This window comes from Drosophila miranda, assembly GCF_003369915.1.
Source record: "Drosophila miranda strain MSH22 chromosome Y unlocalized genomic scaffold, D.miranda_PacBio2.1 Contig_Y2_pilon, whole genome shotgun sequence".
NCBI classification, from domain to species: Eukaryota; Metazoa; Arthropoda; class Insecta; order Diptera; family Drosophilidae; genus Drosophila; species Drosophila miranda.
This window is the reverse complement of record NW_022881614.1, coordinates 22,480,528-22,495,094: the sequence shown is the minus strand read 5'-3', so window position 1 is coordinate 22,495,094 and position 14,567 is coordinate 22,480,528. Positions and strand designations below refer to the sequence as shown.

Genomic DNA, 14,567 nt, shown 5'->3' with positions numbered 1-14,567 from the left:
TAGCCTTAAATCTAGCCTTTTTTAATTTCACTCTGTTTATGTTTGCCTTTTTATATCCTACATATATTTTTAGGCAAATCGAACAAAAAGTACATATTTTGGTGTATCATGGTATTTTAGAATTCATTTATGGTATATTTTCGTTGAAAAGTTTCGGTCACTACTACACAGAAACTTGGCGATCGTGTGAAATGTGTAATTGTGTAAAATTGAGGTGCAAGGATTTTATAAAGGAGCTTATTATCCAACTCAGAGAAAGGTAAGCTTCAATAGGATTTGATATTAAAAATAAATAATAATCTGCTGTTTAATTTCAGACTTCCAGATAATTTTGAGACATTGGAAAAACTGCAAGTTTTTGCAGCAGAAAATGTACTCGAACATAATAAAAATCCTAATGATCTCATTTCCATATTGGAACACTTCAACTATAGCAATATAGATGGAATTCTTGCCCAATATGGCAAAATTCACTTAGTCCCTTGGCAAAGTACAGATGACACTATAAAGCTTTGGTCAGAAGTACTGAATTATAAAGATGCTGGCAAAAACAAACCTCTTGAAGAAATCGCTTTATTTGCCATTGAAATTTTAAGTCTACCGTGGTCAAATGCTGCCATTGAACGTGTAATCAGTCAAATAAATATCGTTAAGACCAAGCTTAGGAACAAAATGACTGTTAAATCCTTAAACTCAATATTAAATATAAGGTTTGTTTTAGTAATATTTAATTGTCTGATGAATACGACTATAATTCTTTTGAATTTTACAGATATGGATTGCGCCGTCATGGCAAATGTTGCCACAACTAACAATTACCGGAGAAATATTTAAATTTAATACGTTCCAGCGATAAATATACCGATTCGAGTAATAGCGAGTTGGATAAAATAATAACACAATTAGAAATGTGTATATCTATGTGTTTTTTTTATTTTTAGACTATTTTTTGGCCTGTTTTTTAAAATTTTTAGCTTGTTCTAGCTTGTGTTTTTGTGAAATCTAGCTTATTTTGACGCTCAAAGTCTGGCAACACTGGTGCTCTGGCTCATTTAAGCTGTGAGGCACTATATGACTCAGCAGCTGAGTCATTAATGACCCGTACTGCAGGGTACTTCAGCGGTCGGCACGCACACATTACATTGCGTTTGTGTGCGTTGACAGAAGTCAAACTAAAACAAAAAGTATTATTGTGTTGCTGCCGACCACTGTTACAAACGCGTTGTGCCGGGTCGCAGTTTGACATGATCGTTCATGTTCTATTACATACGTGATCCGGTGTTTCTTGCGAATCATGTCCGCTTTAAGTCCGTTTGCGAGACTTTGGTCGTCGCTCGGTTTTTGACCGGTAAATGCTCGTTTCGAAGTCCGTCTGCGAGCATTGGCCGTGCCATGATGCAATTATACAAGGTGGTATCGTCGGCAAAAGTTAGTCCCTTAACGTATGCTAGCAATAAGTGCGAGTGAAGGGCACATAGTATAGTGAGTGTGAGTGAGACGGTATATGTTGATGTTGATTAACCCTTAACAGGCCCGTGGGTTTTAAAATTTTAAAATAAAATGATTTTACTGATATATTAATATTTAAATTTTATGCAGCCATTAATAATTTTTCTTCAACATTTTTAGTTATATTAAAATGTTCTTTTACATAATATATAAAGATTACTTCTAATTCTGTGGTATTTTTTTGATATGCTTTTTATAATTTTGTTGTTGTCGGGACATAAGGGTTAAGAATATATCAAAAAATTCGTCCGTGAACAACCTTCATCATCAACAAGCAAGCATGCACTGACGATAAGGGACAACACGAACGAACTTCGGCTCCCGACGAGACCACCTTGTATAATTGCATCATGGGCCGTGCCGTCCCCTGATGTACATATGTACATATGTAGGTGTACATGTATGTATGTGCATGCGTGCAGACAAGAAATGCACACAGACTGATGTATTATTTTTCTATTCAATTAATTAGGAAAACAAAAGGTGAAGCGGAGATTGAAATAAATTATGACTCTGTCAAACGCACTTTGCAAAGAAAAAGACAGCCTTTCTTGCCAAAGCCTCCATCTTCTGCAGAGAATGTTCTGGAAGCTTTTCAAGACGAAAATATTATGAACCGTTTTGGAATAACCAAGGGTAATACTGCAAATCAGTTCTATAAAAAAGTGTACGCATCGAGCTCGTTTGCTTATTGCATATTTTCATCAGACAAGGTAATACCCTTAATGCAAGCCAACATTCCGGAGCATAATAGGCATTATTTAATTGATGCTACATTTAAAGTGTGCCCTTTTGGAGATTTTAAGCAACTTTTAATAATTTATATTAAATATTTGCAGAAGGTAAATTTCTTCTTATGCTACACTTTATTTACTAACTCTAATCAAAAATTTTTTTTAATTAGAGAACCCCTTTTGTTTTTGTTTTGATGACTCGCAAAACGGAGCTTTGTTATCAGCACTTATTCACATATATAGACTCGAACATTTGCTGCCTTAAAGGAGCATCCTTTATATCAGATTACGAAAAGGCAATGCGTAACGCGTTAAAAGGTCTGCATCCCAACATGAATTTTTACGCCTGTTGGTTTCATTTTACTCAAGCATGCAAGAAAAATCGAGTGGTTTTGAAAATACGCTGAAATGCAATAAGAAAGCTTACATGCTATTTATGAAATTTTTGCACTTGCCGCTTTTACCAGAAAGCAAAATTGTCGAAGCATTTAACCTTCTAAAAGGCGAAGCAATAAACTTAAATAAGAAGCTGTTTTCTCCATTTTTAAAATATTTTAATAGACAGTGGCTTAAAAAGGTATATTTTATTTATTGTTTAATAATTGAGTTGTATTTTACTTATTAATTTTTAACCCTAATTTTATAGGAGGGACCAAAAAGCATATCCGTGTTTAAGAGGTCAACTAGAACCACGATCTCAGTAGAAGCTTATAATTTGAGTTTGGGAAATAAAATTCGAGCAAATAGGCACTTTTTTATACCCGATACTCAAAATGATTATTGGGGTATATTAGATTTGTGGTAAAAGTGGATGTGTGTAACGTCCAGAAGGAATCGTTTCCGACCCCATAAAGTATATATATTCTTGATCAGCATCAATAGCCGAGTCGATTGAGCCATGTCTGTCTGTCCGTCTGTCCGTCTGTCCGTCCGTCCGTCTGTCCGTCCGTCCGTCTGTCCGTCTGTCCGTCCCTTCAGCGCCTAGTGCTCAAAGACTATAAGAGCTAGCGCAACGATGTTTTGGATCCAGACTTCTGTGATATGTCACTGCTACAAAAATATTTCAAAACTTCGTCCCGCCCACTTCTGCCCCCACAAAGGACGAAAATCTGTGGCATCCACATTTTTAAAGATACGATAAAACCAAAAACGCAGAATCGTAGAGAATGCCCATATCTTTTAGACTGCAGAATCTGAATTGGATCGTATTATTATTATAGCCAGCATCAAGAAAACAATTTCATTTTTTCTCGCCCTATCTCTCTCTAACACACACGTAGCATAGCCGGCTTTGCTTAGAGTAAAACATTAGCGCCTAGATCTCAGAGACTATAAAAGCTAGAGCAACCAAATTTGGTATCCACACTCCTTATATATCGGACCGAGACGAGTTTGTTTCAAAATTTCGCCACACCCCCTTCCGCCCCCGCAAAGGATGCAAATCTGGGGATATTCACAAATCTCAGAGACTATTAAGGCTAGAGTATCCAAATTTAGTATCCGCACTCCTGTCAGATCTCACTATAAAACGTATATCTCAAAATTTCACCCCACCCCCTTCCGCCCACACAAAGGACGAAAATCTGTTGCATCCACAACGGGGCGAAGTTTTGAAATATTTTTGTAGCAGTAACATATCACAGAAGTCTGGATCCAAAACATCGTTGCTCTAGCTCTTATAGTCTTTGAGCACTAGGCGCTGAAGGGGACGGACAGACGGACGGACGGACAGACGGACAGACGGACGGACGGACAGACGGACAGACGGACAGACAGACATGGCTCAATCGACTCGGCTATTGATGCTGATCAAGAATATATATACTTTATGGGGTCGGAAACGATTCCTTCTGGACGTTACACACATCCACTTTTACCACAAATCTAATATACCCCAATACTCATTTTGAGTATCGGGTATAAAAACGCAGAATCATAGATAATGACCATATCTATCAGATTGCTGAATCTGGATCAGATCAGATCATTTTTATAGCCAAAAGGAACAAATCAATTTGCACTGGCTACGCAGCGCCCGACGTCACGGTCAGACTGATTTTCTGTCTCTCTCGCACGCACTCTTTGTCGTGTCGCTTAATATTAGCGGCGTCTGCCGGAGGAGAGCCATACTGACTTAGTATCGGGTATAACTGTAGAGTTGCGGTGTCCGCAGCAACTCACAACGTTCCCCCTCGTTAAATTTGTTCAATGTCTTATTGATGCAGAATATGAAAAAAGTCGCGAGTTTGCTTTACTCTTTCAAATTGGTGGTAATGGAAATCAGACACAGAAGAAGAAATTACGTGTAAGTTGAATAAATTTTAAGTTAATCGTTCAAAATAATATGTTAGCTTAATTATTTTTGTTCTCAGGATCGCTAAAAAAAAATAATGGACGCAATGGATCTTTTTGAAAGAGGTGAAATAGATATACAGGGATTTCTGACATGCACTGTTTCCTTATCTGACCGCTTTTCAAAGCAGGACTTCCTTGAAGGGGTGGACAATGAAAGCAATTTAACTGGAATGTCTTCTGATATGAAATCTTCCACATCGTCACTTTCATCGAATGCTTCTCATTCAAGTCAGTCATCTGATAAATCATTGGTTCAAATGAATCCATGCAATTTGTGCCTATGTAACCCAAAGTCTGTGTTGTTGCGCCCGTGCAATCACGTAAACATTTGTGGTACATGTTGGGATCAAATTGTGGCCCACAACCAAGCAAAAAACGACTTGGAAGAAAATGAAAATATAAAGCCAAAATGTCCAAGTTGCAACCGAGAAGTCGAAGAGGCCATACGCAATGTTTTTATTTATAATTAACTTGTGTAAGTTAAGAACGACAAAATTTAAGAAAACTGCTATTATGATTTCTGTGTATTTGGACTATTGCACATTTTTTAATTTCAATAAAATCATGTTATAAAATGAAATGCTGTCAAAAAAATATAAGTGTATTTTACATGCGAAATTAGTTAATTATTTTCTGGCGGACTTAAGTCGTTTCGAAACGACATATCTCCGCCGTGTCACAAACGACATATCTCCGCGCGGAGTTATGACGTTTTGAGACGACATATCTCCGCGCGGAGGTATGTCGCTTTAAAACGACATAATTTCCCGCGGAGATATGTCGTTTGTGGATCGGCGGAGATATGTCGTCGGAGATATGTCGCTACCCCGCTTCTAGCTGAGGGCCAAATCGGATGCAGTCTGTGCAATGTACACCAGCAGCGCCAGACAAGTGGGCACTATGTAGGAGAAGTACATATATGCGTGTGCGGCTCCGTATGGCGTAGCCGAGTATATGTTGCGGTGGACTGGCTGCATGACCAAGTCCCGCCTCCATGGCAATGTTGATGTCACCTACAGTATGCGGATTCCCCTTAGATTTTGTGCGGAAGCGAATCGTTCCTTACGTCTTTAGCTGGTGAAATGCGTTCTGACACCAAGCAGACTATGAGTAACCGCCTCTCTCATCGTAATGGTTATCAGTGGGTAGGGCTGGGACCAAGATTAGATAATTTTTTTCATTTTTGTGGTGAGAACGCCTCAGTTTGTTTACGTTCTTATGCAGAATCGCAAAAGATTTCCCATTCCAAATCAGACTAAAAGCAGACCACTTAAATTTTTCATTTAATTGTATTTATTTCTTTAGAATTTGGGAGATTATAAATAGAATACTCGTATTTAGGTGTCGATTACTGGGCCTAGGAATCGTACCAGGTCTTCTTCATCCAATTGGAAGGCTTGCCCGGCTCGTCGAGCACCACAAAGGATCCCGATCCCTGCTGATCCTTCTGGCTCCCATTATTATGTTTGGCCCGCCGACAGCCCGCGGCGGCGTACTTGGGATTGCCTTCGACGATTGACGATTTCTCGCGGCAATTGAGCGCATTTTGCATTACGGAAGATCGTCTGCCGTATCGAGCGGGTTTCTTGGCCTCGTTGCCACCCACATCCTCAAAGCTGGAGGTCACTGGCTGCGGCTCCTTCACCAGACGTTGGCGCGAAGTCCTTCGCTTGTGGGAGATGAGCTGCAGCGGCTGTGGTAGACGCACTTCCAGCGATGATTCCGAACTCTTGCGAAGATTGCCCACGACGTCGTATTCCCGAGGCCGTTCACGCAGCTGATAATTATACTGGGCCCGCCTATACTCTGGCGTTGCGACCATCTCCGATGGCGGCACTGTGGTGCAGGTGGCAGGCTCGGGATCTTCCTGATAGTGCTTGTCGGAGGAGGAGCCGTTGCTGACGTTGGGCTGGACTTTGTGGACGCCCGAGTGTGGCAGCCGGAAGGAGGAGGCCGGCTTATGTACAACTGGCCGGGAGCGTGGAAAATCCAGGTAATTGTTTCGATACTCGGGATTAAATTCGATTTTGCCCCTCAAGCGCAGAAACGGCTCCCGTGCCTTGCCCCGCTCGGGCATCTCGGTGATTTGCGGGTCTCGGAAGCTCTCGTGATACTCTGGAATCTCTCGGGTGAACTCGCCCCGAGGCCGCAGGTGATCGTCCGTCTTGAGTGATTTCTCTTTGGCCATGTGCTTGGGTGGGTCGATGAATTTGTCGCGATACTCTGGCACATCGGGAGCATGGCTGTGGCCATGGCCGGGCAGTCCTGTCCTGATATCGCTTCCCCGCTCCGAACCGGAGACGCGCAGATTATCGTCCTTCTTGATGGGCGCGCTCTTCGAGTAGTTGGCGTACATCTTGAAGCTGTCCTTGTACTCCGGTACAGCCACAAAGTCGGCTTGGATCTTGATGTTACTTATCTGCGGTATGGAGTGGGCTTTTTCCGGAAACTGCTGGACAAACTGTCGCTTGTACTCTGACGGTTCTGGCTGCTGGTCCACGGCCTGGGCGCGCATCTGTAGGTGACATCTCTGCTGCTCCAGGGCGGCCACATCGCGCTTGAACTTGTCGGAGGCCAAGCTGTTGTGCACCTGATTCCTGCTGGATGCTGCCTCGCCCTCCCCGAGGAACACTTCACGTGGCAGTATCTTTGTGCCGGCGTCCACCATGGGCGCCATCAGATAGGAGGAGTTTTTATACCCGATACTCAAAATGAGTATTGGGGTATATTAGATTTGTGGTAAAAGTGGATGTGTGTAACGTCCAGAAGGAATCGTTTCCGACCCCATAAAGTATATATATTCTTGATCAGCATCAATAGCCGAGTCGATTGAGCCCTGTCTGTCTGTCGGTCTGTCCGTCCGTCCGTCCGTCTGTCCGTCTGTCCGTCCCCTTCAGCGCCTAGTGCTCAAAGACTATAAGAGCTAGAGCAACGATGTTTTGGATCCAGACTTCTGTGATATGTCACTGCTACAAAAATATTTCAAAACTTCGCCCCGCCCACTTCCGCCCCCACAAAGGACGAAAATCTGTGGCATCCACATTTTTAAAGATACGATAAAACCAAAAACGCAGAATCGTAGAGAATGCCCATATCTTTTAGACTGCAGAATCTGAATTGGATCGTATTATTATTATAGCCAGCATCAAGAAAACAATTTCATTTTTTCTCGCCCTATCTCTCTCTAACACACAGGTTTCATGGTCGGTTTTGCCAATTGCAAATTATGAGTTCAAGGATCTCAGAACCCATAAGAGCTAGAGCAACCAAATTTGGTATCCACACCCCTGTGATATCGGACCTTGACCGTTTCGTGTCCAAATTTCGCCACACCCCCTTCCGCCCCCGCAAAGGACGAAAATCTGGGGCATCCACAAATCTCAAAGACTATTAAGGCTAGAGTAACCAAATTTGGTATCCGCACTTCTGTTAGATCTCACTATAAAACGTATATCTCAGAATTTCGCCCCACCCCCTTCCGCCTCCACAAAAAACGAAAATCTGTTGCATCTACAATATTGCACATTCGAGAAAACTAAAAACGCAGAATCATAGATAATGACCATATCTATGAGATTGCTGAATCTGGATCAGATCAGATCATTTTTATAGCCAATAGGAACAAATCAATTTGCAGTGGCTACGCAGCCACCGACGTCACGCTCAGACTGATTTTCGTTTAATATTAGCGGCGTCTGCCGAAGGAGAGCCATACTGACTAAGTATCGGGTATAAATGTAGAGTTGCGGTGTCCGCAGCAACTCACAACGTTCCCGCTCGTTCATGTTGTTCTCGCCATCGGCGTCGCCGCCCAGCTGCAGGTTCTCTGGATTGCGGACGGGATAGCAACGAAAACTGAAATATACCAATATATGTATATATTCGGGGACCTTGTCTAACAAAATCTGTACTAGTTGCACTCACAATTTCAGATCTTCGGGGGTGTACCAGTGATATTTTTCCTGGCTTTCCGTCAGCAGATGCATGAATCCCTCCAGATGCAGCGATGTCGCGCGCCTCAGCAATGACCTTTGGCTGGATTGGCCGGTAATGCCGTGGCTGTGGTACTGCCGGCAGTACTCTGACTTTAGCGAGCCGAAGGACAGTACGGGCTCAACGCTATTGTAGAGACAGACGTTGCTCTGGGTGTGTAACTGGTCGGGCTGGCGGTGGCGAAAGTACTTTAGATCATCGATGGCTATGTACTCGTGCGGATGCTTGATGGTGAACCGTCTGAGATCACCCTGCTTCTGGTTGACAGAAAGATCGGGTTCGGAGAAGGATCGATTCCAGCCAAAGTCGGCATCAAAGCTGCAAATGGACAGAGAACGTCAGAATTCGTTTGGGTACATCCGAACCGTCTTGTCATTAGCTGAAAACTGCACGAAAAATGTTCCTGCCATTCTTCATTCCACCGTTGGCGTTTGCACCACAACCAAATAACAGGAGTAGTAAAGGATAAGGGACGGTCATATTTTAGACTGAATTACCAAATTCGCAACATGCTGCAGCAACATATGCTTAAGAATGTGCAGCTTGGCAACATGTTAAATGTAAATGTGCATCATATTGCTATGTTATTACGTGATCATGTTAAATAAATACTTATAAGATATTTTATTAACATTGAATTGGGAAACAATTTCTGCTATGTTATTAACTGGTCAAGTTAAATAAATACTTATAGGATATTTTATAAGTATAGAGGGTTGAATGGTAAGAGAACACAAATTAATGGAGATATATACAGGAGCACACAAAGAATAAAATTATAATAGGAAGACATAAAAATTAATTAAAGCTACTTATATTAAATATACGGCCGTCTCTTATCCTTTACTACTTGGTGGCGCCACCTATCGGTGATAATGTGAACTAACTTCGATCTCAATCCTGTTTCTCAACCATGTAAAATCCTCTCAAATCGATCCTTCGCTCATTTATATTCTCTCTCCTCCCTCTTACTGTCAATGAACCTGTTTTTACGATTGGTCCCGTGTTGCGACTCAAACAACCCTCAAACAGGTAGGTCATCCCTTTGCAATGAATCTAATGTGATAGTTTAGATGTATTTTTTAAGTGTTTCCTGAAAAACGGATTCGATGCCCTTGAACCTTTCTACTTTCTCTATAATTTATATTCCTCCTTTGTGTACCTAACACTGTCCCATAGCAAAATGCCAACCGGAATCAACCATAAATCTGGACTCTCAGCCGAGCTCCGTAGACCTGTGCTTAATTTTTGGGATTAAGACCCAAACCTATCTCGAGAGCAACTTGACCTGGTTAAGTGACATTAAATGGGATGATGACGACGATGACCCAAGGAATGCAACGCCTAATAATGATAATCCATCATACATTTTCCCGGATGATGACAACATTTTCGATTTAGTAGATAGTCAGGATGATGATAAAAGATCTCAACTCCAGGAACTACTTCGGGATGAAGATGATGATGACTTAATTGCTGCGGTAAAATTAGCTGAGGCGAAATTTTAATAATACGAATACATATTTATATAATAAGAATATTTTATGTATTTTTCTAAAAATAATATAAACATATGCATATAATAAATATAACTCATTTAACCACTATTTATTTTAAATGTTTGCTGTTTTACTTTTGATTGGTTGAATTTCTCTTCCTCTTATTACAAGAGAATCATAGGATTCGTTTGAAACAGGTTTCTTCCAAGTGAGGATTACATAAAAAGAATAAGTGGATTTCAGGTAGAATAGAGGTTGTAACCTTTCCCTCATATTATTAGATTGACCCAGTAGGAATCGTTTGAAACAGGTTTGTGAGCAGGTACTGTTGTTTTGGATATAAAAGATTAAGAAGGTGTTTGGGGGGCTAAAAAGATACCATTTAAAAAGGAAACCCTTAGTCCTATTTCAATAGTGAAAGTGGTTAGTTCGATACAAAAAAAAAAAAAAAAAAAAAAAAAAAACTTAAAATGGCATCAAAAGTTAAGTGCAACATGTGTGATAAGTCCGTTGACTTTTCAGAGTTTCTATCTCATTATGAGAGATGCTCTGATTATCGTAATAATGTGGTGTGTGATCTTTGCTCTAAGTCCATCGACTTAATAGAGTTTGATAGTCATTATGAAGCATGCTTGGGACCTAGGAATGCTTTTGAGATTCTTATGAGCAAAGGATCTAATTCAAGTGATCTTCAAGGTCCTTCAACGTCAGGAGCTTCAAAACGGCCTCGATTGGATACTCCGATGGAACTAAGGATTATTGACTGTTCAATTTGCGGTGAAAGTTACCCTTCGTCTAGGGAAAGACGCCATATGATGTCGGACAAACATAAGAATGCAAGAGCAGCTCAACTAGAGGAAAATGAAAACGTTATTTTAATTTCAACGGAGTCGCGATTTCCTTTAAAATCTTATCGTGTTCACTCAAATAAAAGTGAACAGATTGATTTAAAAGAGTTTTTTCATGATTGCAAAAATGATATTATCAATTTATTGCGTCACTGCATGAGTGAGTACAGATCCATAAAATACAATTTAAAAGTATATGGATTATACGTTAAAAACACTGAATATGAAAGCTTAACAGAAACAATGAAGCATTTCATTACTCCATACAAACCAATATATGAAAACGAGCTGATTGATGATCATCTAAATGATACCATAGAAAATTTGATAACTCTCAGCAGTGAATTCCAGGAGAAGGATTCAGGTTGGGCAATAAAGTGTTTTAAATATTTTGAGCTTACCATGATAAAACTAGAGCATATCGCTGCAAACAGGTTTATCCAAGCTCCCAAAAAAATTAAGTCACGAAATGCACTCATAAATGTTAAAAATGACGATGATTTTTGTTTCAAGTGGTGTGTTTTAGCATCATTGGCCTATGAAAAACACCTTAAAACTATACATCAAACAGCAGCATTAAAAAAAATTTCCCGAGATAAGTTAACAATACCAACATCCTATCGATGCGGAAACATACGGCAAGACATCATTTATTATGAAGAAGTAAGATTAAATTTTTCCGGAATTGAGTTTCCAATAACAAGCAAAGGAATCAAGCGATTCGAATCAGCAAATGAGGATTTTAGCATCAATGTTTATGAAGTCGATGAGAATGGAAAAAACGTTGTGGGACCCACAGTGAGGACTAAGAAAATTCGGACTCACCACATAAACTTGCTTGGAATTAATAGTGATAATATGCAATTGATGCATTATGCATATATAACGTGCATGAGAAAATTATGTTATTCACAACATAGTAAATCCCATAATACTGCATATTTTTGCGAGAACTGCTTGCAATTTTATAGTACAACAAATACTATACATGACACTAAAGAGTGTGGAAAAGTTGCTGCTTTGTATCCTGAACCTAATACCAAAACTGTATTCAAAAGTTTTTCTAAAAAACTATCTCCACCAGTAGTAATTTATGCTGACATCGAAGCAGTTTTGGAAAATTACCATATAAATCTTAATGATCCATCAAAATCATCAACTACTATGGCACAGAGGCATACAGCATGTGCAGCATCATTTTATATTGTACATAAATACAATGAGCATCTAAATGAGATGTGGACATACGAAGGTAAATATTTTAACATTCCAGCAAAGGCAATAAACTCATAAACATTATGATTTCGTTATTTCAGGACCGGATTGTATCCAAAAATTTTGTCAAGCACTTAGGATGAAAACCGATGGACTTTATGAGAAGTACTGGAAGTCCTATAAAAAACCAATCTATCAGTTTAACATTTGGGATGAGGATTATCAGGAACACGGTGATTGCTATGCCTGCGAGAAACAAATTTCTGATGATGATCGAGAAAAATTCTTTGATCAGTTTACAGGACAATATGTAGGTCCTATTCATAAGCTGTGTAAACAGACATTTAGGTTAAGCGATCCCTTTTTCCCGGTAGTTTTTCATAACTTGTCTCGTTATGATATACATTTATTTGTTACGTCAATAAAAGATGAACTAAGACCCATTCCTTGCAATAAAGAGTTATATATTGCGTTAACTCAAAATTGTAAGCTCGATGAATCTTATCTTCATCAATATAAAATTAGATATATAGATTCAAATAGATTTTTAAATTCAAGCTTAGAAAAACTCGCTAGTTATATGAACATAGCGAATTTTAAAATTTTGAAAACTAAATATCAAGGTGAAAAATTTGATATGCTACGACGAAAGGGAGTATTTCCCTATGATTATTTGGATAGTTTTGAAAAATTTGATGAATCCCTGCTTCCTTCGAGAGATAATTTTTATAATTCACTGAATGATGAGGAATGTAGTGTTGAAGACTACAACTTTGCTCAGAAGGTTTGGAGCGCATTTAATTGCAAATCTATTAGAGATTATTTAAAATTATATTTGGAAAGCGATGTTTTAATTCTTGCTGATGTATTTGAGAATTTTATGAGTCTTTGTTCCCGAGTATACAGGTTAGACCCCATTAATTATGTTACTGCTCCTTCAGTTTCATGGGATGCAATGTTAAAATACACAAGGGTAGAACTAGAACTTGTTAGTGATCCTGACATTTATAATTTTTTTAAAACTGCTGTTCGTGCATTGCAACAGCAAATAACAAATATTTAAATAATAAATTTAAGCCTACCGAACCCATAAATTTCCTTTCATATATTGACGCCAACAACTTATATGGATGGGCTATGAGTCAACCCCTTCCATTTTCTAATTTTAAATTTCTAAGTAACGATGAAATTTCATCTTTCAACGTTCTTAGCATATCGGCATCTAGTGATGTTGGATATATTTTAGAAGTAGATATGCGATATCTTGATGATATTCATAATAAGCATAATAGTTTACATTTTTGCCCCGAAAATAAGATTCCACCAGGAGGAAAGCAGACAAAACTAATAGCTGACTTAAGTGATAAAAAGAACTATATAATCCATTTGAAGCAGCTACAGTTATGTATAGAGCAAGGTATGATTTTATAAAAAATATCTAGAGTTTTATCATTTAATCAGTCCTGTTGGCCGAAACCTTATATTGACCTCAATACATCTCTTAGAAAATTAGCTAGCAATGACTTTGAGATAAACTTTTACAAATTAATGGTTAATGCCGTTTACGGTAAAACAATGGAGAATGTAGAAAAACGTCGTGAGGTTGCATTAGTTAAGCATTATGACTCAAGACAAAACTCAGCAGGGTTTAGACAACGCATAGCAAGACATAATTTCCACAGTGTTGAAATCTTTGGAGATAATTTGTCTGCCATTGAATCAACTAAGTCCCGAATTGTTTATGATAAGCCCTTATACATTGGAGTTAGTGTACTAGAACTTTCAAAATGGTTAATGTATGACTATTTCTATAATTTTCATTCTGTAAAATGTCCATCATCAAAAATACTCTATATGGATACAGATTCATTTATTATATCATCAGAAGAATATTTTTATGATTTAATTAAATTCAATCCTAATCGCTTTGATACAACCAATTACCTAGCCTCAAACAGATTCGGTATCAATCTCGCTAATAACAAAGAGCTTGGATTAATGAAAGACGAAAATGCAGGAAAAATAATGACGGCGTTTGCAGGATTAAAAGCGAAAGCATACTCATATTTAATTGCTAAAGATGATAACACTGACTATAACGTAAAAAAGGTTAAAGGCGTAAAAAAGTCAGTAGTGAAACGATTAACTCATACTCATTATATTGAATGCATTAAACATAAAAAAACTTATTATGGACAACAGAGAGTTATTATAAGTAGAGGTCATAAAATTTATACTGAAATTGTAAATAAGATAAGTCTAAATTATAAGGATGACAAAAGATTTATATTACCTGATAATATTTCAACATTAGCTCATAATCACTATGAAATTAAAAATATTTTAGGTGCTAGTAATAATACACAAAATATGGTATAAGTAAATTTAACATTATATTATTATTATTTTTTAAT

At 38.6% G+C, this 14,567-nt stretch overlaps 1 protein-coding gene and 1 long non-coding RNA gene across 4 annotated transcripts in view; one reads left to right on the top strand and one right to left on the bottom strand.

Annotated features, from left to right (window-relative positions):
• The first annotated feature begins 1,120 nt into the window (after positions 1-1,120).
• Positions 1,121-2,956, top strand: LOC117192283. Of its 3 annotated transcripts, none has more exons than XR_004474272.1 (3): positions 1,121-1,348; positions 1,982-2,820; positions 2,890-2,956. It is a non-coding gene; the product is annotated as an uncharacterized LOC117192283 (long non-coding RNA). The 3 variants fall into 3 exon arrangements; XR_004474274.1 differs by lacking the exon at positions 1,121-1,348 and adding an exon at positions 1,897-1,909; XR_004474273.1 differs by lacking the exon at positions 1,121-1,348 and adding an exon at positions 1,899-1,913.
• Positions 2,957-5,010: 2,054 nt separating this feature from the next.
• LOC117192282 overlaps positions 5,011-14,567 on the bottom strand; it is a 30,635-nt gene continuing 21,078 nt past the window's right edge. The window contains exons 2-4 of the mRNA XM_033396938.1: positions 8,523-8,909; positions 8,384-8,453; positions 5,011-7,287 (exon numbers count right to left, since the gene is read on the bottom strand). Coding sequence (XP_033252829.1) covers positions 5,956-7,287; positions 8,384-8,453; positions 8,523-8,909 — 1,789 coding nt within the window. The 3' untranslated portion in view covers positions 5,011-5,955. The remainder of the gene's footprint in view (positions 7,288-8,383; positions 8,454-8,522; positions 8,910-14,567) is intronic.